Genomic DNA, 22421 nt, shown 5'->3' with positions numbered 1-22421 from the left:
CAGGTCCAGTGCCAGCCTCCTCCCTCAGACCCAGGGGTCCAGGCCCCAGTCCTCCTCCTTCAGACCCAGAGATGCAGACCTTCCCATCTTAGACCAAGGGGTCCAGACCCCAATACTCTTCCCTTAGCACCAGCCTCCTCCCTCAGACCCACTGCTCCAGGCACCAATCCTCCTCCTTCAGACCCAGGAGTGCAGGCCCAGACCTCCAGTCTTAGAGCCAGGGGTCTAAGTGCCAGTCTCCTCCCTCAGACCCAAGGTCCAGACCCAAGCCCTCCACCCTCAGGCTAGCTCTGCACCCTGCTTTTATACTCTGCAGTCCTCTTACTCCAAAGACCCCGGTCTCCCTCCTGCCCCCTTCAGTGTTTCAGTATTGAACTCAAGGCTGACTCACAGGAAGTTTTGGGGCCTGAGTCACTCCCACCTCTCAGTTCAGCCCCTCCCAGAGCTGGAAAGAGCCAGAAAACGGGACGATTTCAACTGCCCGTAGCTCCAGTATAGAGTTTGGTGTCTATTTTCCATGATCATTACTCAGCGGTGCCAGTTGGGGTATCTCCCACATTCAAACTTCCCAGATATCTATTTTTTTTCCAGTATATTTGGAGACAACATTTTTGTCTAACGTCCATGTCTGGATTTCAGATTTTTTTTTCTTCCCTTCTGTGTGTTTTCTCTATCTCTTTAACTTTGTTCTGTTTTAGGTTTTTTGTGTGCTACAGATAGGATCCAGGGCCTTAGGCTAGTGCTCTACCACTGTGCTACACCCCAGCCCCTCACTGGGGGTTTCCAAACAAAGGCTTTACCACTGAGTTACGCCTACAGCTCCTCATTGGGGGATTCTAGGCAGGGGCTCTACCTCTGAGCCACGCCCCAGTATTGCCTTTATTCCCTCATCTTTCTTGTCTTTTTGTTTCTCTCCTCCATCTCTGTGTATGTAGGGTCTCAATGTCCTCTCTGCTTCCAGTCCTCAATGGTCCTCCGTCTCCCCATCTCTGCTTCTTTCTGTCTTTGTGTCTCTGTGTCTCTTGTCCATCTGTCTCCATCTGTGATTCCCTGCTTTGCTGTTCCATTCTTTCTCCTTTTTCTTCCTCCACCCTTCTGTGGTCTTCTGTTGTCTCTGCTCTCTCCAGCCTAGTTCTTGCTGACTCTGAGCTCCCGTTCTTTCTCTGTCCTTCTGTCTCGATCTCACCCTGCTTCTTCCCTAGCTCTCTCTATGTCTTCTGATCCCCATTCCTTCCTCAGTCTGCATCACTGGCGTAGGTGTGGACGGCAGGTTACTTCCATTTCTATCTTAGCAGCACAGAGGAGCTGAGAACCATGTGCAGGGAGGAGGGCCACACGTGAGTCCAAAGCCAAGAACAGCTCAAGCCACTCAACTGCACAGCTTCTGGGCCCCAGTTCAGGGACTTCTGAGAAATGTACACACAGACAATTATCAAGGGAGGGGGGCCGAGGGAGGAAAAGAAAGAGGGAGAGGGAGCGAGAGGCTGAGAAATCAGAGGGTCCAGGAGTCGCGTGTGGTATCAAACATCTGTAATTTCAGAAAACTGGAGGCTGAGTCATGGTAATGAAGAGGTTGAGTCCAATCAAGGATGTGGAGTTACTTCCTGTCTCAAAAAACAAAAACAATATACAAAAAAAAAAAAAAGAAAGAAAGAAAACTAAATCACAACACAGGTTTTGGAGGCAGAGGTGAACAAAAGGCTAGGGATGTGGCTCAGTGGTAGAGCCCCTGCCTAGACTCCCCCAGTGAGGGGCTGGGGCGTGGCTCAGTGGTGGAGCCCCTGCCTAGAATCCCCCAGTGAGGGGCTGGGGGCGTGGCTCAGTGGTGGAGCCCCTGCCTAGAATCCCCCAGTGAGGGGCTGGGGCGTGGCTCAGTGGTGGAGCCCCTGCCTAGTCTCCCCCAATGAGGTTCCCCAGTGTGGTCCAGTGGTGAGCACATGTCTAGCACACAGACTACCCAGCGTTCCATTCTAGCAGTGAAAAATAAAAACCCATAAAGACATAGAGTGAGGGAGATAATAATACAGAGTTGTGTGCAAAGCCCAGAGATGTTCCCAGGGAGGAGGAAGCAGAGATGGCTGCAGGTTCCAGGCAGCAAGCAGGCAGGGGATGCCTGGGTGGCAGCATGAGGAGTCCCCGGCTGCAGCCTTTTCTCCAAGTAGACACACGTGTGGTGTCCGGGTGTGACTGGGTGTGTCTCCATCCTTCTCCAGCCATGTGTCACTGAGTGGGATCATCATGTGTGCCATGGGGTGGGGCACCCCCACGGGGTGTGTTTCTGTCACTGGGCATATGTGTGTGTGTGTGTGTGTGTGTGTGTGTGTGTGTGTGTGTGTGTGTGTGTGTGGTTGGGAGTCTCCGGGCGTGTCTGTGTGGGTTGCATTGGTGCCAGGCATGTCTGTCCACTGGTATCTCATTTCTCTGTAGCTGGCGGGTGCATAGTCCTCGATGCCACAGGACACAGAGTGGGAAGGAGTTGTGACTTGAGCATTTCTCTGAGCCTGGGGACTGTGAGGTGAAACCCCATGTTACAAGATCCCTTTGTGACCTGTCTTGGTGTCCCCGTTGTGTCGTGTGTGTTGGCATGCTTGGGAGCATTTAAGGGCCTGGCACATGGTGTGTAGACCCATGTGTCTGCTTTCTTTGTTGTGTGTCCCTATTTGAATCTCTGTCTCACACAACATCTTATTCCCAGAGTCACGTTCACTGTGTGCCTTTGTTTTATCTCTTTTTTTTTTTAAAAGATTTATTTATTTATTATATGTAAGTACACTGTAGCTGTCTTCAGACACTCCGGAAGAGGACGCCAGATCTTGTTACGGATGGTTGTGAGCCACCATGTGGTTGCTGGGATTTGAACTCTGGACCTTTGGAAGAGCAGTCGGGTGCTCTTACCCACTGAGCCATCTCACCAGCCCCCCCTTTTTTTTTTTTAAAGATTTGTTTTATCTCTTGTGGTGTGTGTGTGTGTGTGTGTGTGTGTGAAGAGAGAGAGAGTATGTGTGTGTGTGAGTATGTGTGTGTATGTGTGTGAGTATGTGTGTATGTGTGTGTATGTGTGTGTGTGAGTATGTGTGTGTGAGTGTGTGTGTGAGTATGTGTGTGTATGAGTATGTGTGTATGTGTGTGTGAGTATGTGTGTGTATGTGTGTGAGTATATGTGTGTGTGAGTGTGTGTATGTGAGTATGTGTGAGTATGTATGTGTATGTGTGTGTGCTGTGTGTGAGTTTGAGTATGTGTGTGTGTGAGAGTGTGTGTGTGTGCTGTGTTGGAGTAGGATGCACAGAGTGTGCATGTCTGTGGAGATCAGAGGCTGATATAAGAATAGCTTCCTCAATTGCTCTGCACCTTGTGTGTTTATGCACTGCCTGCATGTGCCATGGTACACATAAGAAAGTCAGAGGACAACCTGCAGGGGTCTGTTCTCTCCTTCCCCCATGCAGGCTCTGGGATTTGAACTCAGTTGGTGCCCTTAAACCCCATGAGTCTTGTCACTAGTCCTGCACCTCATGTTTTGGAAACTGGGTCTTTCACACCAACAGGAGCTCACGGATTCGATTAGAATGGCTCCACCCATCTGACTACGTCGCCTCCCCATTCAGGGCTGGGGTTGCAGGTATGTGCCTGTACACCTAACGTCTTTTTAAAAAACTACTTTTTTATTTTAGTCTTATTTGTGCTTGTGCATGCATTCGTGCAAGTATGTGTGTGTGTGTGTGTGTGTGTGTGTGTGTGTGTGTAAATGTGAATGTAACACCCTGTCTGACTCAGTGAAGTAGCTCTGTTACTCATATCAGGAGATATGTCCACGCTGAGGGTCTTTCTCTTCCCTGAGTGTGGTGTTTGTGTGGCCATGCACATGGGAGTATAACGGGTATGTGTATTGTGCGTGACGTTGGATTGATGGTGTGCTAATCTGGACGTTGGTGTTCTTGTGGGCCTGAATCCAACCCCATCCCCTCCAAAGGGTACATATCATTCTGGACTGTGTCCTGTGTGGTTAGAATGTCCTAGAATGTCCAACGCTGGGTAGGCATTGCTTGCACACTTCCATTGACTGTTCTCTGGTTTGAATCACGTACTGTGCTAAGATATGCTGAGTGTCAAGTGCACCAGTGTATGTCAGGATCGATGTCAGGTGTGTGTGTGTGTGTGTGTGTGTGTGTGTGTGTGTGTGTGTGCTTGAGTCCCACACACAATGATGTGAGCTAGTGTGCATTTCCTGTTCTCTGGGCACTGGGTGACAGTGTCTGCCACCACAGGTGTTTGCACATATGGGGTACCTCTCTGTGTTTCACATTCACACCCCCTTGTGTGTCTGTTGACACGTGTGTGTTGTGCCTGGTGATTCTTACAAATTGGTGTGCCCAGAGCTGCTGTGTATTTGTGTGGCTCCTGGTACATGTCCCGTGTGGTCGTTGATGCTTGGCTCTTTGTATCGTAGAATATTATAGCATTTTACCTGGTTTGGGTTTTGGAAACAGGGTCTCATGTGGCCCAGGCAGACCTTGAACTCATAGTTGACAATGATTGAGACCTGCTGATCCTCCTGGCCCCAGTTTCCTAGTGCCAAGACTCAGTCATGCACCATTGCCCACTTTATGCTGTGCTGGGATCCACCTCAGAGCGTCTGTGATTCAAAGGAGCCCACTAACAGCTGCACTCCGTCCCTGGTCCCCCTTAAAAAATATCATTTAAGATTTATTTTTTATTTATGCGCGTGCATGTATGTGAATATCAGCCACATGTGTCGGGGGCTCCCAAAGACCAGGAAAAGGGTGTCATCTCCTGGAGTTGAAGTTACAGGTGGTTTCAAGCCACCCACCCAGCAAGTAGGTGCTAGAAACGGAAGTTAGACTCCTCTGGAGAGGAGCTCTGGAGAGGAGCGCTCACTTTCACTGCTGTGCCTGACTTTCCAGCCCCTCCCCCGCCCCACTTTGAATGTGTGACTGCGTGAGCTCAACCTTTGGGTGGCCCCGTGTGCAATGGGATGCTGCTGCCCTGCTAAGTGCTGGCGTGTGTCACACCATGTGTGTGTGTGGTGTCTGGGTGTGGCTGTGGGTTTCTGAACTTTCAGGAGTGTGAGTCACTTCTGTGGAGGTTGTGTGGTGTGTGCTGGTGTGTTGGGCTCCGTCTCCGGTCTGTCATAGGGTGCTTTGTGGTGTCTGGGTGTGGTGGAGGTTGTAGGTGTGTACCACAGAGTGTAAACGGTTGGAGAGTCACAACCTATTGTGTCAGTGTGTCTTTGCCCACGTGGATGGACTCTTCTTCCTTGCCCGGGGCCACAAGACACACCCCAGCCCCTCCTTAGTCTCAGAAGGGAATGGGATAGCCAGCCTCCCCCTACCCAGGGACCTCCCCGTCCCTCCCCGCCCTGCCCTGCCTGCTGCAGTTACCACTCCCCAGAGGGCACAGGACTAGGCTGTGCCTTCCAGCAAAAGTCCCAGAGTGAGCAGAACAGGCCGCTGGCCTGGAAGCCAAGCTGGCTGCCATTTGCGTACTGAGAGGTGGGGGACCCTGGGCAGGAAGCTGGCTGAGCCCCAAGACCTCAGGGGCCATGGGCGGGGAGCTGGTGACTGGCCTGGGGGCCCTGAGACGGAGAAAGCGCCTGCTGGAGCAGGAGAAGAGGGTGGCCGGCTGGGCGTTGGTGCTGGCGGGAACTGGCATCGGACTCATGGTTCTGCATGCTGAGATGTTGTGGTTCCTGGGCTGCAAGGTGAGTGGGGCCCTTCTACCGAGCAGGGAAGGGACAGGGAGCCTGGTGTGAGGGAGGAGGGCTGGGATCTGCACCCCTGGGTGTGAGGGAGGAGGGCTGGGGTCTGATCTCCTGGATCTGAGGGAAGAGAGCTGGAGTCTGCATCCCTGAGTGTGAAGGAAGGGGACTGGGGTCTTACATCCCTGAATGTGAGAGAGCAAAGCTAGGGGATCCTATTCTCCTGGGCATGAGGGAGGAAGGCTGGCATCTTCCACCCCGAGGTGTGAAGAAGAGAGGAGAGCTGGGGGTCTAACACCCTGGGTGTGAGGGAGGAAGGTCGGGGTCCGCACCCCTGGGTGTGGGAGAAGAGAGCTGGTCTGGACTCCTGGGTCTAAGGGAGGAGAACTGAGGTCTTACACTTCTTAAGGTCTAAGAGAAGAAGGCTGGGTCTGGACCCCTGGATGTGATGGAGGTAGATGGGGGGGTCTGCACCCCTGAAACCTGAGCTAGTGTGATATCGTCCTCCCCCCAGCTCCCCCCAACCTACACACACACACACACACACATGCACACATGCACGCGCGCGTTCTCAGTGTTAGCCTTTGAGTAAGTGTTATCAGACAGACCACTGGGGGTCTGGGCCTTGTTGAGGCCCATACAAGGCTGATCCTTGATAGCCTAGCTCTGGTGAAGAGAGGGCGGGCAAGGGAAAAAGACGTTGTCATTAGGCGTCTCCTTGCTCCTTATCTAGCCACTGCCATTTACCCAGTGCCACCAGGCAGTGCTCTGAAGTAACCGACAGAGGAGACTGTGGGGAGTGGAGCCTCCACCCCACCCCTACCATATAGAAGTGCCATTACCCCCAGAAGGCACCACTCGCCAGATAGTGGTCTACTGTGGTTTGAAAGCCTTCGTCCCTGTGGAAGAGGAGACTTTGGGGTTCAGGCTCAAGAGTCTGCAGGAAGAGCCTCAAAAAATCTCACCAGGCATGGGATCCAAGCACTGGAGAAGTCGGGGGAAGGAGGCTGGGGGGGAAGGCAAGAGGATCAGAAGGTTAGGCCCAGCCTAAACTACATACTGAGTTTGGAGGCTAGCCTGGGCTACACAAACCTTATCTCAAAAACAGAAATAAATCCAAACAAGGTGGGGGACGGAGAGAACACACACAAGAGAGCTATCAATCAACCTCTGGAAGACCAGGGAGTGCAGGCAGGTCTTAACAAGCCCTGGGGATATTCCCACCCTGGTCAGACTTGTGGCAGAAGAGAGATGGAGGGCAAGGTTGGGTGTGTGGCTTGAGGGGGAGGCACACTTGTTCAATGGGAAAGTTGGGACAGGAGATGTGTGTGTGTGTGTGTGTGTGTGTGTGTGTGTGTGTGTGTGTGTGTTTGCGTGTGTGTCTGCAGGTGGGACATTCTTTGGGAGAACTTCTGGGCCCCGGTGCTCAGCCACTGTGGAGTGACAGACCGGCAGGCACATGGAGGGTCAGGGCAGGCCAGCTTCCTTCAGCCAAGTGGCCAAGGAGAGGGCAGCCACTGCGAGGGGGGGTGGGGCCGTCCAGAGCCATGCCAACAGGAAACATGGCTGGGGCCTGCCCGGCGCTCCCACGCTCCTGCACCACGCCCAGTAGGAGAAGTGTGGACCTGGGAGTCCAGGCAGAAGGGAAGGAGCCAGGGGGTCTTCCTCATCCTTCATGTCTCCTTCTTCACTAACTGCCCAAGTCCTTTCCTCTGACTGTGATTCTTGAAGGAATGGATGAGGCTCTCTGAGCCTCAGTTTCCCCATCTGTTCAAACGTAGCCATAAGCACCCTTGCAGCTCTTGTTTGAGACAAGGTCTCTGGTAGCCCAGGCTGGCCTTGAACTGGCTAGGTAGCTGAGGATGACCTTGTACCTCTGATCCTCCTGCCTCCACTTCTCCATGTATCACAACACTCAGTTTACAAAAGGACGAGGTTCAAACCCAAGGCTCTGCGCTTGCTAGGCAAGCACTCTTCCAAGTGAGCCACATCCCCACCCTAAGTCCCCGTCCAATGGCTGCCTTGGAGACCTCCATGCCCCCTCCTTCCCCAACTCCATCTCAATCTAACAAACTTGTTTTTCACCAAAGGAAGGCACCTGCTCCTCAGGAGGAAGGGCGGGTGCCAAGACTATAGGAAGGAAGAGCCGGCTTTAGATGAGGTGAAGCAGAGAAGATGGGGCAGACAGAGACTTGGGGGGAGGGAAAGTCAGTCTACAGAGGGAGGGGGGGAGGGAGGGAGGGAGGAGAGGAGGGAGGGAGAGAGGGAAGGGGAGAGAGAGAGAGAGAGAGAGAGAGAGAGAGAGAGAGAGAGAGAGAGAGAGGGAGAATGTGACAGAAACGCCTCCAGAGCCACTGAGAAACCCCAGTTGGAGAGATGCACGCAGAGAGATAATAAGGCCGTGCATACATGGACTGCCCACACACACACACACACACACACACACACACACACACACACACACACTCCAGACCCGGGCAGTAGCTCAATTGGTACTTGCTTAGCATGTGCAAAGCCCCTGGGTTTGATCTCCCAGCACTGGGCTGTGATGATGCATGCCTGTGATCCTAGCACTTGGGAGGCCTAGAAGCAGACAGAACTCGCAGAGAGAAGGAAGTAAGAGACCCCAGTCTGGGTGGTAGAATAGGAAAAGGGGACCCACACACACACACATCGCCGTGGGAGACGTGAACTGCATTGTGGGAAAGTGGCTGGTATCTGAGCAATAGGGGCTGAGACAAACTGAAAAACTGAACGGGGAACTGGGTAAGGGTGAAGGATGACGGGGGAGGGGAAGGCTGAGGACAGCAGCGCCATTGTTCAGATAGAGGTGGGGGGAGGCCCCCCAGGGGGCAGGAAACTGGCCTTCTTCCCCTGCTCAGAGGCGGGGTGCTGGCGCGGGCCCAGCCAGGGAAGCTGGCAGAGGAACAGGTGCAGGGTTCAAAGAGGGAACCCAGACAAGCCCTGCCCTGGGACAGCATCTCCCTGTGGGCATCGGCCCATCTTAAGGAACTCAGCAGTTCTCACCCCCCCGCCCCCCCAACTCTCTTAATCCTTCCTCCCTAAATTCTAGATCCCTCCAAGGCATTGCCACACAAAGAGAGGAAGAAAAAAAAAAAAAAAAAAAAAAACTTCTGCTGCTTTATGTAGCCCCTGAACTTCCTCCCGGGTGCCCCGGGCATCCAGCCAGGGGAAGTGGTAGGAGAGGGGAAGAAGGGGCTCACAAAGCAGGAGCTGGGGCTGGAGGTGTCTTGAGGCTCATTCCTCAGATTAGAGAAGGGCAGAATGCTGCTCTGAGACCTGAGTGACAGTCTCTCGTCTTTGCTGGGACTGGGGTTCGGGGAGGCACTGCTTGCTGGAGAGGGAAGGGGCACCCTCTGGAAGCTGTATGTCCTTTCCTAGACTTCACACATACACAAATGAGAACTACTTTTCATAGGGAAAGAATGTGAGTTTCAAGGCTCCCCATGGTAGGAGAGTGGAGGGTAGCGAGGAACTGAGACATGGCTTAGACGATGTCCTCCTGTCTCAGCCTACTGAGGACTGGGATCATACGGTGTCCTACACACTAAACTTGAGAATGGTTTTGAGATGTCCTGTCAGGAGGGACTGGTTCGGGAGCCAGGTTGTTGGGAATGTAGAGACCGCCTTTCTGAAGGAAGGGAATGGGGTTGGGCAGACTGGAAGCACTGGCGGCTCACTGTCTTCTGTTCCCCCACAGTGGGTGCTGTACCTGCTCCTGGTTAAGTGTTTGATCACCCTGTCCACTGCCTTCCTCCTTTGTCTTATTGTGGTCTTCCATGCCAAGGAGGTCCAGGTAAGCTGGGCCCTGCCCCTCAGCTTTGCTCTCTATGTATCCTTGTTCTCCTTCCCTGAGCTACCTGAGTCTACACCTCTGCCCGCTGGGATGGAATGAACCACAGACAGACAGGCAGATTCTCCTGCCGTAGCTGATCCATCCCCCAATGTAGCCCCCACGTGTTTCCTTGCCCACTTAGAGATGGAGGCTATGCCTACCCTCCTAGCTCCCAGGTCCAGAGACCACTTACATTTTTAAAATTAATTTTGGTCCTGAGGATTGAAGTCAGGACCTTACACCGAGCCACACCCCCAGCCCCTCACTGGGGGATTCTAGGCAGGGGCTCTACCACTGAGCCACGCCCCCAGCCTCTCACTGGGGGATTCTAGGCAGGGGCTCTACCACTGAGCCACGCCCCCATCCCCTCACTGGGGGATTCTAGGCAGGGGCTCTACCACTGAGCCACGCCCCCAACCTCTCACTGGGGGATTCTAGGCAGGGCTCTACCACTGAGCCATGCCCCCAGCCCCTCACTGGGGGATTCTAGGCAGGGGCTCCACCACTGAGTTACATGCCTAGTTTCTTTACAACTGTTATTAATGACAATAAGAGTGTGTACTTAAAATTTTTAACATTTATTTATTTATTTATTTATTTTAGGGGGGGACACTTGGAAGTCAGAAAACAAATTATACAAGCCAGTTTTCCCCTTCTACCACGTGGGGTTCTTAGGAATCAAAATCACGTCATAGGGTTTGGAGGTAAAGGCCTTGGCTCACTGAGCCATCCTACAGGCCTGAAGCATGAATATTTTAACTGAGTGCCTCTCAGGTGCCAAGCACCTCCTAGGGCGTTACTGTACATGGCTGAGAATCACTGTCTTGTATGGGAGTCGGGAAACCGAGGGAAAAATCTGGAGAAGTGAAAATGGGAACGGCATTGTGTCTCAGTGAGACCGGAGTTCAAAGATGGCTAGGAAGAGTTGTTGAGTCTGGAGGAGGAAAATAAATCTCACATTAGAGGTTGGCACTACTGTGGGATGTTAAGTGTTAGGTGACTTGTGATTTCAATAGGTAGGGACACAGTAATATAGGATAGAGATCTGGAGGTGTAGCGCAGAGGTAGAGCCCCTTCATACATTCATTCAGTGAGGGGCTGGGGGCGTGGCTTAGTGGTAGAGCCCCTGCCTAGAGTCCCCCAGGGAAGGGCTGGGGGCGTGGCTCAGTGGTAGAGCCCCTGCCTAGAATCCCCCAGTGAGGGGCTGGGGGTGCGGCTCAGTGGTAGAGCCCCTGCCTAGAATCCCCCAGTGAGGGGCTGGGGGTGCAGCTCAGTGGTAGAGCCCCTGCCTAGAATCCCCCAGTGAGGGACTGGGGGGCGTGGCTCAGTGGTAGAGCCCCTGCCTAGAATCCCCCAGTGAGGGGCTGGGGGCGTGGCTCAGTGGTAGAGTGTTTTCCTTGCATACTGAAGAGTGGTTTTTACCTTCACATTGAAACAAACAAACCTCACAGAGAGCAGTTCATGCTCCGGGCCCTGTTCAGTTGCCCTGTTGTGAGAACCAGGCCTCAATTTCCAGATTTGTAAGTTGGGAGCGCTTGTACATGAACCTCTGTGTATGAACATTTATTGAGTCACATGTACAGGGATAGAGCAGTCCCCAGGGCGTCCAAATGCTGCTTAAATGGAGCTAAGTGTGGCAGCACCTACCTGTAGTTTCAGCACTTGGGAGTCTGAGGCAGGTAGATCGCTCATTTGAGCCCAGCCTATGTTATAAATTACCTGGCGCCACAGTGTGCGCGTGGAAGTCAGTTCTCCTACAACGTGGATGCTAGGGAGTCAGGCTTGGTGGCAAATGCCTTTATTCACTTTATTCACTAATCCATCCCACAGGCCCTGAGGATTATTTTTGCCAGCGGTAGTACCCCAGGGCCAAAAGTGGGCAGAGCCCTCAGGGATGGGCACACAAACCCTAGGAGGTCGATGGTTCTGTCTCAGTCGCTACAAATCATAGCTTATAGAACTTGTCAGTGCACACAAGAGGCACTCAGTTCGTGTAGGAGGAGTATTCCTTCCGGAAGTGGGCCAGAACTAGCCATTAGAGTTGGAGAAAGTGGAGAAGGTGGAGAGGCGACTTGCCGGTTCCCGCCTGCTTCCTTCCCCAGCCCCACACCCCGTACAGCTATCTCTGCCCTACTTTCCAGGCCCAGGGCGTCCTCTGCATCTTATCTCGGGGCACAGGCCGGGTGTGCCACTGCCTGCCCCGCACCTGACCTCTCTCCGTGTCTGCCTCCTCCCTGCAGCTGTTCATGACGGACAACGGGCTCCGGGACTGGCGCGTGGCGCTGACCCGGCGGCAGGTGGCGCAAATCCTGCTGGAGCTGTTGGTGTGCGGGGTGCACCCGGTGCCCCTACGGAGCCCGCACTGCGCCCTGGCGGGGGAGGCCACCGACGCGCAGCCCTGGCCGGGTTTCCTGGGCGAAGGCGAGGCGTTGCTGTCCCTGGCCATGCTCCTGCGTCTCTACCTGGTGCCCCGCGCGGTGCTGCTGCGCAGCGGGGTCCTGCTCAACGCGTCCTACCGCAGCATCGGGGCGCTCAACCAAGTCCGCTTCCGCCACTGGTTCGTGGCCAAGCTGTACATGAACACACACCCGGGTCGCCTGCTGCTGGGCCTCACGCTGGGCCTCTGGCTCACCACAGCTTGGGTGCTGTCTGTGGCTGAGAGGTGAGGGGCCTGGAGCACAGGGAGGAGACACCAGAGTCTGCTGGATATGATGGTGCAGGCTGCAAGGCTGGGGGCCAGCCAACATCAGGGCAGGCTCACACTTTCCATCCTTCTTGGCTGAGAAATCGCAAGTCCTTGAGGTGATTCCCAACTTCTGAGCTACCCAGAAAACACACACACACACACACACACACACACACACACACACACACACACGGGACAGGAGAGAGAGAGAGAGAGAGAGAGAGAGAGAGAGAGAGAGAGAGAGAGAGAGAGAGAGAGAGAGAGAGAGAGAGAGAGAGAGAGCAAATCCACCCTTCCGGCCCATAGTAAGTCCAGATTCAGACTCTGGTAATAGGGCTAATCCTAATAGCTACCTTGTTGAAAGGAACAGCTTTTCCAAATTAGCGGGTACAGTAAGTGCTTGCTGAGTCTGGAAAGCAGACATTTGGAACATTTTTGCTGGGGGAATTCCCTGCCGGACCTAGCCGGTGCTTAGCAACTGTAAACAGATGGCGGAGGGGGGCGGGGGGGAACTACTCGATTCTAACAGATCCTCAGGGTCCCACTTACAGAGAAATCCAGCCTGTGGCCTGAGAGCTGGCAACAGGGCCTTGGGGCAACAAAGCCGAACCTCTGGAGCTCAGGCTGCCTCCAACACCCCAGTACCTCAGCCTCCTGAATGCTTGGATTACCGAGGAGTGTCACTGTCCCCGGCTCTCTACAAGCTTTTTTTTTTTTTTTTTATAAGAGATGTTAATCATTTTTATCTTGATCTCACTTGAAGGCCGCGTAGTCTCCTCGTGGGTGTTAGATAAAGGTGTAGCTTCCTCTGGATAGCTCCTGCTTCAGGCTGGGTCTCAGCCCCACCTTAGCCCTCATCCGCACACGCTTGTGTCTAGCAGCCCTGGCTGCCTAGCTGAACTCAAACAGGCTCTAGCGCAACGGTTCACATCCTCCATAATGCTGCGATCTTTTAGTACAGTCCCTCATGCTGTGGTGACCCCTGCCAACCAGAAATTTATATTTCTTGCTACTTCGTAACTGTAATTTTGCTACTGTTGTGAATTGTGACATAAATATCAGATGTGCAAGGTATCTGATATGCAGTCCCTGTGAAAGGGTTATTTGAACGCCAAGGGGTCACGACCCACAGGTTGAGAACCACTGCTCCAGGCCTGACCAGACCCTAGATTTGTACTTTTATAACCCAGAATGGTTGAGCATCTGAAAGAGGCCACCAGAATTTCTGGCTTTCTATCCAGATGTTTCTTGGTGTTAAGAGTATGGCTGGAAGAGGAACAGTATTGGGGGGGGGGAGTAAACCCCACCAACACCCCCAGGCTGGGGTTTCAGAACTAAATTCTCTTTGCCCATAGGCAGGCTGTCAATGCCACGGGGCACCTCACAGATACACTGTGGCTGATTCCGATCACATTCCTGACCATTGGCTATGGGGACGTGGTACCTGGCACCATGTGGGGCAAGATTGTCTGCCTGTGCACCGGAGTCATGGTGAGTACTGCCCCCAAGACTCTCTCCCAGCCCACTGCTGATACTCATGGCTCAGAAAACCATGGGCCAACCTAGGCCCTCCCTGACATCTCTGAGAATTGTGGGTATCTGGGCACTTCCCCACTCCCCAGCCTCATTCTTTATTCAAGACCCAGATCTGCCAGGCACTTGGGAGGCAGAGACAGGTGGATTTCTGAGTTTGAGGCCAGCCTGGTCTACAGAGTGAGTTCCAGGATAGCCAGGGCTACACAGAGAAACCTTGTCTTGAAAAGAAAAAGAAGAAGAAGAAGAAGAAGAAGAAGAAGAAGAAGAAGAAGAAGAAGAAGAAGAAGAAGAAGAAGAAGAAGAAGAAAAAAAAGATATCCAGCCCATTTCTTTCTCCTCTTCAGCTTCTTCCTTCTTCCTCTCTCCTCCTCCTCCTTTAAGTTAGGAATTTGCTATGTACTCCAGGCTAGCCTTGAACCCTCAATCCTCCTGCTTCATCTTTGAAGCATGCTGGCTGGATACTACAAATGACCTGTTTTGAGACTGTTGTCCCTTAGTCCTAGAACCCAGGGTCCATATCCTCAGATCCAGGCCCCAATTTCCCAGTCCCGTTTTTTCCTGAGACAAGGGATACAGTCTCCCATCCTCCCCTAGGGAGAACTGGGTGGAAAGTCACCTTCTGGAGTATGTTTTGGGGACCAGGCTTCATAGATTCAAGCCCCACTTTGCCCCTTGCCAGCTATGGAGCTCAGGCAAACCACATGTTGTTCCTGGGCCTCGGTAGCCCCATTTGTAAAGTTGTTGCAGTCCCAGCATCCTCCTTGTGGGGTTGTTGAAAGGGCAAATGAAGAACTTCATGTCAAGGGTTCAAACAGGAAACACAGGCACTGCTCAGTAAAAGCAGCGGGGGCTGGGGGCGAGGTGGGGGAGATGACGGTTTCGGTAATGAATCCCACACATCTGTTCTGACCCCAGCCCCTGAGCTCTCTGGGAGGAAGTGGGGGTTGGTGAACAGTTGTTGTAATGGATCCCACGCGTTTCTGCAGTTCACTGTTCCTACCCTTGCTCCTAAGCCCTTCAGGCAGAGGCAGAGGCTCCTACCTCCAGGCTCTGTCCCTCACCTACAGTCACCCTCTTTCCTACTACAAACTCCCCATCCAGTTTCTTCCACCCAACTCCTTCGCCCTCTCCGTGGCCCAGCCCCAAGTGCCTTGGCCTAGCCCATCCCACAGGGGACCTAAGCCACCAGCTCCCAGCTCTGATGCTGCCCCAGGACATGTTGGGTCAACTAAGCCATGAGTCCATGGGTGAGCAATGGTGTGGCAGGCAAGCTGGACACACACAGAGAGAAGGAAAAGCTAGAAAAAATATTCCTGGGCCCCTTAGGGCTCCTCAGGGCCCCTCAGGGCTGTGTCATTTGACAGAAAGAGAAATCGAAAGTGTGAAATATGTTATGTAGACACACAGACACACACACACCATGCCTGGCTCAGAGCCTTCATTGCACAACAAGATAATAGCATCTTTTTAATGCTTTTAAATTATATTTAATTATTTATGGGAGGGTGTTGCACATCAGGACCCTCGTGTGGAGGTCCAAGGGCTACTTTTAGAGAGTGGGTTCTCTCCTCCACTGTGAGGGTTTGGATGGGGAATGCAACGCAGACCACCAGGCCTGCTGGCACTGCCTCTTACCCTCAGAGTCATCTCAGCATTGTTTCTATGTTGTTTGTTTTTGGGCGGGAGGGGATGACAAAGGGCTCAGGTAGCCCAGGCTGGCTCCAAGCCTGCCATAGAACAGAGGTTGATGATCCTCCTGCTTCAGTGCTGTCCCCTCCTCCCCTGGTACTGGGTCTATAGATGTGTGTCACAGACCCTGAGTCTGGAGCAGACTGGTCCTCTGTGCCAGTCTCTGTTCTGACATTTTCCAGTGGCAACTGGTGGCATTTTCACAGATACTGGGAGGACATGTCTGTCCCCTAGAAAGGCTGTCCTCTCGTCTTCTAATCAGTCATTTAAGGAAAGAGGCATTTGAGCTGCATGGGGGGTGACGGGTGGAGCATGCCTGTGAATCCAGAACTGGGGGATTGATGCAGGTTTGGGGGTAGCCTGGGCTACATAGAAAGACTCTGTTTATATCACAAGACAAACAGGGCTAGGAATTTGGCTTGTCCGGCATTCATGAAGACCTGGGTTAGCCCCTGGGTTTGGTACTAACTGGGCACCATGATAAGTGCTTGTAATGCCAGCACTTTGGAGATGGAGACAGCAGATCAGAAATTTGAGATTGTCCTTGGTCACATGGTGAACTCAAGCTAGCCTGACAGATAGTTCTGTTAATGGTGGAATGGCAGTGGCTGAACCTGCCCTCTGTGGCTGTGAGAAGACTGACACTGTCACAACCAAGTCCCACAGAATCATGTTCCTTGCTTGGTGTGCCCACAGGGGGTCTGCTGCACAGCTCTCCTGGTGGCTGTGGTGGCTCGGAAGCTGGAGTTCAACAAGGCAGAGAAACACGTGCACAACTTCATGATGGACATCCATTATGCCAAAGAGGTGAGGCTTGGCTGGGGCTGTAGCTCAATGGTTAGACCCTTGCCTAGCTCACATTGAGTTCAACTCCAAGCACCTTGTAAACCAGGCACGGTGGTATAGACTTGTAATCTCAGCATTCAGAAGACGGAGGCAGGAGGGTCAGGAGTTCAAGATAGTCCTCAGCTATGTAGTGAGTTCAAGGCCAACTGGGCTGCAGGAGACCACCCTGTATTAAATAAATAAATAAAGCCAGTTCCCTTTAAAGCGTGATGGTTCGGTACTCAGAAGGATTAGACAATAAGATGGCAGGGAATTTGAGGCCAACCTGGGCTACAGGAAAAATCCAGTCCCCCGACTTCTAAGCCAGGTCTTCCAGACTCCCGGGCACCCCTCTCCCCTGACACTGTGTCTTCCCATCAGATGAAGGAGTCAGCGGCGCGGCTGCTGCAGGAAGCCTGGATGTACTACAAGCACACTCGAAGGAAGGACTCCCGGGCTGCCCGCAGACATCAGCGCAAGATGCTGGCTGCCATCCACAAGTGAGGGCCTCCCTGGGTCCCTGTGTGATCCACCCGATTCTGACCGTGACTCAGTGCTAGTGGCCCTGGATTCCCTCCTACTCTGAGGCAGACTGTTCCTTCCTGTCCTGGCTCTCCTCCCCTCATCCCTTCCCTCTGACTCACCCAGGGACCAAGCCTAGAACTGAGTTCACCTCCCCACAGGTTCCGCCAGGTACGGCTGAAACACCGGAAGCTCCGGGAACAAGTGAATTCCATGGTGGACATCTCCAAGGTACCAGGGCCCTCGGGAGGAGGTCTTGGGAAAAGGGGCAAGGTGGGGCTGAGGATGGAAGGCAGGGAGATGGACCTGTGAAGGATGGACTTTCAGACCTAGATATGGTAGTTCAAGACCAGCCTGGGCTACCTGAGACCCATCTCAAAAAAAGCAGGTGGTAGTGGCACCTGCTTTTAATCCCAGCACTTGGGAGGCAGAGGCAGGCGGATTTCTGAGTTCGAGGCCAGCCTGGTCTACAAAATGAGTTCCAGGACAGCTAGGGCTACACAGAGAAACCCTGTCTCGAGAAAACCCAAAACAAACCCTCCCCCCAAAAAAACCAGAAAGGGGAGTCACCTGGAGCGGGGGAACTGAAACACACAGGTGTGCAGTAAAGGTTACAGGACTGAGAAAAAAGCCTCCCATGCTTACCGAAGACACCAGGCCCCCTTTTAGACTTAAGAAAAACAAAAAGCAAAAAAAAAAAAAAAAAAAAAAAAAAAACCACCAAAGAACGCCAATGTTTGGTTTCGAATCATCTTTATCACTTACATGTGGACGGATACAAATTTCCTTCCAGGTGCGACTCTTATGCAAATAAAACCGGGCAAACTTACAAAGCAGCTCAAACACTGTCAACAAATCCAACTTAAAAAAAATAATAAATTAAGGGACACCGTGACAGGTGATGATATTGTTTCAGCAAAAGTCAGTTCCTGACGCTGTTGTGAATCAGGTGCCCAAGGGCAGAGGGGTCCCCTTGCTTCGAAGGCTCTGAGCCTTCGGCCTCCACCAGCGATGGTGACGTCATGCTCCTTTGGCCTGCCTCAGGCAAGCCCTTCTTTATGTGTGGCCTTTTCTTGTTAGCCCAGCACAATTCAAACAGCCACCCTTGGCACTAAGGCCACTGTAAACACAGTCACAGACACAGGTCCCCAGATTACATGACACGTCTCCGAAAACAGGGTGGTTCGGGTCAGCCAGAATAGGTGGGCCGCTATGGATGAAAGTTATAGGGCCTGAGCACAGAAGTCGAAGGTTCCCCACAGCAAGCTCACAGACAAGGGTGGGGATACGTGCTTGCCTGGTGTGCATGAAGCCGCCGGTTCAATCCCCAGCCCTGCAAAAACCAGACACGGCAGTACATGCCTGTAATCCCAGCATTTGGGAGGTAGAGGCAAGAAGATCAGGAATTCAAGCTAATTAGGGATAAAGAGATGACTCAGCAGTTAAGACCACTTCCTGCTCTTGCCGATGACCCAGGTTGGGTTTCCAGCTCCCAAACAGCAGCTTTCATCTGTCTGTACCTCCAGCAACACAGTAAATTCAGTTCCAGCTTGGACTACAAGAGACTTTGTTCCACTCCCCACCCCCTAAAAAAAGAACAGTACTCCAGGACCAGAGAGGGCTCGGCAGTGCTCTGCTATCCCACTCTGTAGAGCAGACAGGGCTCTTCTAGGCCCTCACTCGTGTACCCCTCCCACCCAGATGCACATGATCCTGTGCGACCTGCAGCTGGGTCTCAGCTCCTCGCACCGTGCCCTGGAGAAGAGAATCGACGGGCTGGCAGGAAAGCTGGATGCCCTGACAGAGCTGCTTGGCACTGCCCTGCAGCAACAGCAGCTACCAGAACCCAGCCAGGAGGCCACATAGCTCCACATGGTGAGTGGGCAGGATAGGGACAGGAAAAATCCAGAGGAAGAGACAAGCCAGTGCCTGATGTGGCTGTTGCTTATAGATAAGGCCATCCTTTCTCTTAAGCTGTCCCACCTCTTAGAACTCTGAGTTTAGGGCTGGACTGGAAAAAAGGGGAGTGATTCCTTTTCCACTTGTCAGCCTCATTTCTCACTCTTTTGTGCGAGGGGTGTGGCCAAAGGACTGGAGATGGAATCTAGGGTCTTGTGTATTGTAGGCAGGGGCTCTCTTACTGAGCCATGCCAGCGCCTCACTGGGGGATTCTAGGCAGGGGCTTTACTCTGAGTCATATTCCCTAACTTGTGGCTTCTGGCTTCCCAGCCCTCTCCTGCTTTTGATTGGTCTCTGTCCCCATGCACACCTGTGCTCTCCTCTCCTGGGCTTTGGCGCCCTTCTGTCTTTCCACCTCTAGACATTCTCTGGCTTCTGCCAACCTCCACCTCTGGCATCCCTGCTCCTGTGTTTTCTAGCCATTTACCGATCTACCATCTTCTCAGGACTCACAGAAGAACCAGGCTATCTACCCAAGGACCGAGCTCAAGGACATGCTCCATGCCAATTCCGACCAAGCCCCACGATAAATCACCTCAAGATGCCAGGACCCAAGTGGATTCACGTTGAGGTGCATGGACTCTGGTGGTGGCAGCCATGAGTGGACACTGAATTGGACCTCCCATGTCAATGGGAACATGGCCACCACTACACATATGCCCTCATCAGAAGCCCTTTCTGCTGTGCTGCTGTTCAGGACCCCTTAATCTCTGTTGGAGGAGGAGGTGCCTGGGGTCTAGGATGCTAGGAAGCTTCAGTTAACCGCGGGCGGGTCTCGCTGAAGGAACCAGGTCCGAGCGACGGGAGGTGCTGCCCCCTGGTGGACACCTGGGAAGATGACATTTCCCCCTAATTGCAGAGACTGTGCCAGAGGAGGGTACAGGGTGCTGCTCACCAATCCACCCTCATACTTTGTAATAAATGGTAAACGAAGACAGAAGCTGCCATTTCTTTCCAAACACTTCAAATTTTGCTGCGGGAGGCACTTGCCCTGTCCCCAGTCTCCGTTTCCCCAACTGTAGAGGGGTCTGGTGTCATATGCTTCCCCGCATGTTCTCACTACTCAGGAGGCTGATGGACTCAGGAGGCAGATGGACTCGGGAGGTGGAGGCAGGAGGATCCCTGTGAGTTCAAGACCAGTATAGTCTAGTATACATAGTGAACTCCAGGACAGCTAGGGATATATACTAAAACCTGGTCTCAAAACAAACAAAACAACCAAACAAAAACAATATCAGTGGAAGAAGGCAGGAAGAAATTGAGTTTGAAGATAGCCTCAGCTAAATTTGGGGGGAGGGGTGCTAGCCTCACCTATATTCCCAACACTTATAAGGTGGAAGCAGGATTAGGAGTTCAAGGCCAGCCTCAGCCACATGGATCTTGCCTCAAAAACAACAAAATGAGTTGGTGTGACAGCTCAGTAGGTACAGGAACTTGCACCCAAGAGCTGAGTTCAATCCCCAGGACCAGCAGGGTAGGTAGAGGAGAGACATGGCTCCCACAAGTTATCATCCTCTGATATGTGTATAATGCCATGTACCACCCGCCACCCACCAATAAATACACGTTAAAAAGAAAGAAAGAAAGAAAGAAAGAAAGAAAGAAAGAAAGAAAGAAGAAAGAAAGAAAGAAAGAAAGAGAGAGAGAGAAGAAGAAGGCCAAGTCCCCGGAAGTGCCCGCCCGCAGCTTTCTAACACCAGGGTGGTTGAAATCAACACCCTGCTAGTTCTGAAGCCAGAGCAAAGGGTTTGAATTCAGGCAGATGGGCATCAAGATCCTTATTCTGCCCTCTACTTGCTGTGTGACCTGGAAAAGTGGCTGCCCTTCTCTGAACATTTTACTTCACCTGTGAGATGTCGTGTCTCCATGGAACTGTTGTGATGGTGTAAGGAAACAGTGCCACGGTGCAGGGGGCGGAAAGGGAGTCGTGTCAGAGTTAGTATCGTCCCGAGCATGAGGGATCGTTTGGTCCAGTGTTAATCATTTCCACACGAGGTGTGTGGCCGCCCCGTCCTTCTTGACTTCTCCCTATTCATTCACACCTACCCTGGTCCTAGCCGCCAAGTCACACACCAAGAGATGAGCAGGCACCCACAGGGTGGCACACAGCAATGTCAAAACCGCTCACGTTGAGCTGGCTGGGTCCTGGGATGGCAGATCACCTACCGTGTGCCCATATTTTTGAGCCTCACTTTTCTTTTTGTAGTGTTTTGGTTTTGTTTTGTTGATGTGTCTCTGCATATGTTCTGGAGTACCTGTGCACGGGTCAAGCTTGGGCTTGATCCTCAGACTCTGGTCCATCTTTTTTTTTTTTTTTTTTTTTTTTTCTGTTTCTGAGGTCTCACCATGGAGCCCTGGCTTTCCTGGAACTCATTATGTAAACCAGGCCAGGCATTAGATCCACCTGCCTCTGCCTCCCAAGTGCTGGGGTTAAAGGTGCTCATCGCTAGGTCCAGCCCCCACCTTTCTTTTCTCTTTCTTATGAGCCAAGACGTGTCACGGGAACGGAACAGAGAGCAGCAGGCATTAGCCTGGGCCTGCCTTCTCGGACACCCGCAGCCTGGCTGTTCTCACATGGGTTCAGGGGCCCATGCCTCGTGCTTGATCCCCATGCACTGTGCCAGCTAAGGGAGCTCCCTAGCCCTGCTGTTGTACTTGAGGCAGGGTCTCATTATGTCACCCTGGCTACCCTGGTACTTTGTAGTCCAGGCTAGCCTTGAACCCAACCCTTGTGCCTCAGCCTCCTGAGTACTGGGATTACTGTCACGTGTGACCTCTGGCTAAGTATTTTTTTTAATACATCGTGTGTGTGTGTGTGTGTGTGTGTGTGTGTACACGTGCACGTGTGCATGGGTGCACCCAGGTGCATCGTGGGCACACATGGAGATCTGAGGGCAGCTTGCCATAGTCAGTTCTTTCCTTCTACTATGTAAGGCTTGGTGACAAGCGCCTTGGCTCATGAAGTCTCTTGTCAGTCCAGCCACCTTGCTCTTTGTAAACCCTCAGCCGCCGCCACCAGGCCTCAACTTCCCCATTTCACAGATCTAGAAATTGATTTTGCAGGGCATGCAGGTCTTGTCCAAGGTTCCAGCCAGGAAGCCACACATCCGGCTGCAGAGCCCAACTTCCCAGCCGTCCTGTCCCCTGGCTAGTCTGCCTGCCTGCCCTGCCCCAAGTGAGTCAGAGACCAGTGGCCTTGGGTCTGGGGCCCAGGCCTGCATTCCTGCTCCCCAGGCTGACTCATCCTGGCTTGGAAGGGGAAGCCCAGGCTTCGAGTCATTCTGGCTGAGCTATCTTTGGATTTCCCTCCAAGTCCTCTGTCAGTCTCACCCCTGGGCTAAATTGGACTGTCTACCACCCACTGCCTCCTCTGTCCCTTCCTCTGATTGCCGGCTCACCTGGAGGCCAAGCAGTGGTTCCAGAAAGAGACTGGAGAGGTTCCAAAGATGTCTGTCCCCTGAGAGAAGCCCTCAGGCCTAGGCCATGTCTTGTCGACTCCTTTGGAAGCACTGTTCCCCTCCAGATTGCCTTCAGCTGGCTACTCCTCCTTCTGGGACTTAGATGTCCTCTCCTCCAGGAAGCCCTCTCTAGTATCCTGTCCTGTCATAATAATATTGATTGGGCCAAACACCAT

The 22421-nt window shown here is 52.8% G+C and overlaps 1 protein-coding gene across 1 annotated transcript; it reads left to right on the top strand.

Annotated features, from left to right (window-relative positions):
- The first annotated feature begins 5353 nt into the window (after nucleotides 1-5353).
- Nucleotides 5354-19360, top strand: Kcnn4 (potassium calcium-activated channel subfamily N member 4). The gene is made up of 9 exons (XM_021167996.3): nucleotides 5354-5717; nucleotides 9436-9531; nucleotides 11811-12232; nucleotides 13612-13747; nucleotides 16178-16288; nucleotides 16688-16806; nucleotides 16990-17059; nucleotides 18530-18703; nucleotides 19234-19360. Exons 1-8 carry the CDS (start codon nucleotides 5559-5561, stop codon nucleotides 18692-18694), a joined length of 1278 nt encoding a protein of 425 aa, XP_021023655.1. The 5' UTR covers nucleotides 5354-5558; the 3' UTR covers nucleotides 18695-18703; nucleotides 19234-19360.
- Nucleotides 19361-22421: the final 3061 nt, after the last annotated feature.

This window comes from Mus caroli, unplaced genomic scaffold (genome assembly GCF_978045245.1).
Source record: "Mus caroli unplaced genomic scaffold, Mus_caroli_1 scaffold_8, whole genome shotgun sequence".
Taxonomy (NCBI): Eukaryota; Metazoa; Chordata; class Mammalia; order Rodentia; family Muridae; genus Mus; species Mus caroli.
The sequence above is the reverse complement of the archived record's forward strand: the minus strand, read 5'-3'. Positions and strand labels throughout refer to the sequence as shown.